Source organism: Citrus clementina, unplaced genomic scaffold (genome assembly GCF_000493195.1).
Source record: "Citrus clementina cultivar Clemenules unplaced genomic scaffold, Citrus_clementina_v1.0 scaffold_2, whole genome shotgun sequence".
NCBI classification, from domain to species: domain Eukaryota; kingdom Viridiplantae; phylum Streptophyta; class Magnoliopsida; order Sapindales; family Rutaceae; genus Citrus; species Citrus x clementina.
The window spans coordinates 18,546,476-18,549,728 of record NW_006262688.1 but is presented as its reverse complement, the minus strand read 5'-3'; the positions used below and the strand labels follow the sequence as shown (position 1 = coordinate 18,549,728).

The 3,253-nt window shown below is 38.3% G+C and overlaps 1 protein-coding gene across 1 annotated transcript; it reads left to right on the top strand.

Annotated features, from left to right (window-relative positions):
* The first annotated feature begins 315 nt into the window (after positions 1 to 315).
* LOC112100937 (pollen-specific leucine-rich repeat extensin-like protein 1) lies at positions 316 to 1,095 on the top strand. The gene has a single exon (XM_024190817.1). It carries the CDS (start codon positions 316 to 318, stop codon positions 1,093 to 1,095), a length of 780 nt encoding a protein of 259 aa, XP_024046585.1.
* The last annotated feature ends 2,158 nt before the right edge of the window (positions 1,096 to 3,253 follow it).

Here is a 3,253-nt window from a genome sequence, read left to right as displayed (position 1 = left end):
CTCTTCCTCCTTTCCTCCATTAGACACTCACACAGATTCCCAACGACATGTGATATCCAAACCTTTTATCCCTTCAGCCATTACCTCCATTGGCCACCTAGACCCTCCCAAACCTTTTGAATCAGTCCTTAACTGGCAAACCCAAAATGCCAGAGCACAGAATGATACTTTGTTGCATATTAATTCAAAAGTTGAGAAAATCAGTTACGAACTTAACAGATTGAGACGAAAGTTGACTCCATTACTGCCCAGATGCAGCAGATCCACCTCAATCTTCAATCCATAATTACTCAACTAGATTCAAAGTTACAAACCATGCTTGCTCAAAGATACTATGGCCCAGAATTTGACCAAAAAAAAAGGGAAATCAGACGCTTAAAAGCTGAGTTTGATCAGATTGAATCTGAAAAACAAAGACCTACCCTTTTTACCACATTGTCTCCTATCCCTTCCATAGGTCCAACTTATGATCCATTTGCCTCTATGCTTTCCCCCATCAAACAGTATGACCCTTCCAAGTTATTTGGCATGACTCATACCCTTTTCAGAGACAATCCCTTACCACTACCACCTAAACCTAACCCAAAGCCTAAACCTCAACCACGCCCCATCAAAATTCCTCAGCCATCCATGTCCATTCTTGGACAACAATCCCCACCGCCCGCACCTCCACTACCACCTCAATCCCAACCTCAAACTCAATCCAAAGACAAAGAACCCATGCACCAGTATAGTGCCCACACCGTCGATCCATCATCTACTCCCGATGATCAAACTTCTGCTCAAACTTCTGATTTAAATCTAGCCATTTCAAACAGCCATACTGAGTCTGACATAGAATCTTCAGTATCCACTAGTGACTCTGAAAAGTCCTATGCTGATATCACCAGAATCTTGATGGCCCAACCTGATCCACCTGATCATGGCCAAACCTCTCACACAGAACCATATGTTGATATTCCTTTAGAAGTTGACGACGACATGCATGAATTCTCTGCCACACACCAACCCCCTCCAGCCCAAGCCCAGACCGGTCCAACAAGTCAAAAATCGTCAAATGGTCCATGGTTCACATTTGCTGATCTTCCATCTTGATGAGAACCACAAAGGGACCATTAAAACTTCAAGTGATCCTTTGCACATTCATGGAGGCCCAATTACAAGAGCAAGAGCCAAAAAGATGCAAGCTGCTTTAAATGGATTAATTGAGAAAATATGGATTGAAAATGCAATTCAAGATGCAAGACATCATGAATTGGGCTTGAAGAGAAGACAAGGCATTGTGGGCATTATTCAAGTCATTGGGCAGCCAAATACACAAGTTGTATCAAATGCAGAAAGGTCAAATTCGGAATAAAAACTGTATTGATTGAGCCAGAATTAAAATGCAAGCTATATACCGTTGGAAAGATAATTAAGTTAGCTTTCCAATAAATTTTACGAAGCTGGATTTGGAGTTCTCTAGAAGGAGTTATGACCAATTCTTTACAGCTTGTTCAGACTTGGGATTTTCAACGAATCCTTTGTTTTTCAACTTATTTGTTTGTTTTGTTTCAAGTTTGTCAATGATAGCATTAATTATAGTAGGCTAGCATTAAGTTTGTCAAAGATAGCATTGATCATGGTGGGTTGGTGAAGACTTTTGAAACATCTTTTGACAAACTTACTTGGAGGGTTGTTCCAATGTTTCCATTTGTATTTTTAGGATCTTGGGTTCCTTTTAGCCTATTTAAATTCAGCAACCTTGGTATGTAAGGAGATTAAATGTTATTTTGAATTTGAAAGATTATCTTTCTTTGGTTCTTTTGAGAACTAGTGAACTTATCAAGAATTTACATTCTTGTGGTGTTCCAAATTTAGACTTATCACTCACCTTCTCATCTTTTTCTTGAGTGTGGCGTCAATACCCTTCTCTATACCTTTGGTTCATGTTTTCTTAAGCATTGGGTCAAGGTTTTTGTTTGCCATAAATCTGTTTAGAACTTTCTTGGGAAGTTGAAACTACAAATTAATTGTAGGATTGAAAGTTTCATTGTGGGATTCGTATCATTTGGTATCAGAGCTAGTTTCTAATCAGGTTTGAATGTTGATTATCAAAAAAAAAAAAAAAGAAAAAAAAAACGTACAAAAAAAAAAAGATTACAAAAAAAGAGTCAAGTATTTCTACTTTCATAGTTTACACATATCAATTGTGTTGCTTTGCTTGCTTGCTTTCCTTTCTTCAATTTCCTTTTCATTCTTTGTGTCCTCTTAATTTCTTTTCTTTGTTAGTGTGCTGGATTGTCATATTTGGTGTGCCACTTGGTTTTTTTTTTTCTTGATTTTGTTTATTTAGTTCAATAAAGAACTGAAAGAGAGAATTAAGTGTGGTAAAAGGCAATTTGTGTGTTAAACACGAGAGTTAAGTGACATCAAAATTGAGTGAAATACGTGAGGGAGTGTTGTGAGGTCTTTTTGCTAACAATTTTTTTTTTTTAGATCACAAATATGTCAAAAGATCAAGAAGCTATAGACCAATCAATCATGCTCAAAGCCATGCAACAACAATTTGAGCACATGAATCTGATGTTTGGAGAGATCCGTGACAAATTGGAGAGGCAAGACACTGCCATAGCCAATCTACAAAGGGGGCAACAACCAATAGCTCCTAATGTAAGAGGTAATCAAGGGCGTGCTGTCATGGGAGAAGAAGATGGCGATGACGTAGATGATTTTGATGACCAGGCCACTGTTGACATGCGTGGAAGAGATAATAGAAGGGCAAGACATATAGATCGTGATTTGGGGAGTATAAAACTGAAAATTCCTTCTTTTCAAGGTAAACATGATCCGGAAGCTTATTTAGAGTGGGAGAAAAAGGTGGAGCTAGTATTTGATTGCCACAACTACTCTGAGGAGAAAAAGGTAAAACTAGCTGCTGTTGAATTTACTGATTATGCTATTATTTGGTGGGATCAACTTGTTTTGAGTAGGAGACGAAATCGTGAAAGGCCTATAAACACTTGGGAGGAGATGAAGGCCATTATGAGGAGGAGATTTGTTCCTAGTCATTATTATAGGGAGCTGCACCAAAGGCTTCAAAGTCTTACACAAGGTTCTAGAAGTGTGGAAGATTACCACAAGGAGATGGAAATAATCATGATTCGAGCCAACATTGAAGAAGAACGAGAGGCCACTATGGCAAGATTTTTACATGGGTTAAATCAAGATATTGCTAATGTGGTTGACTTGCAGCACTATGTTGAGTTGGAAG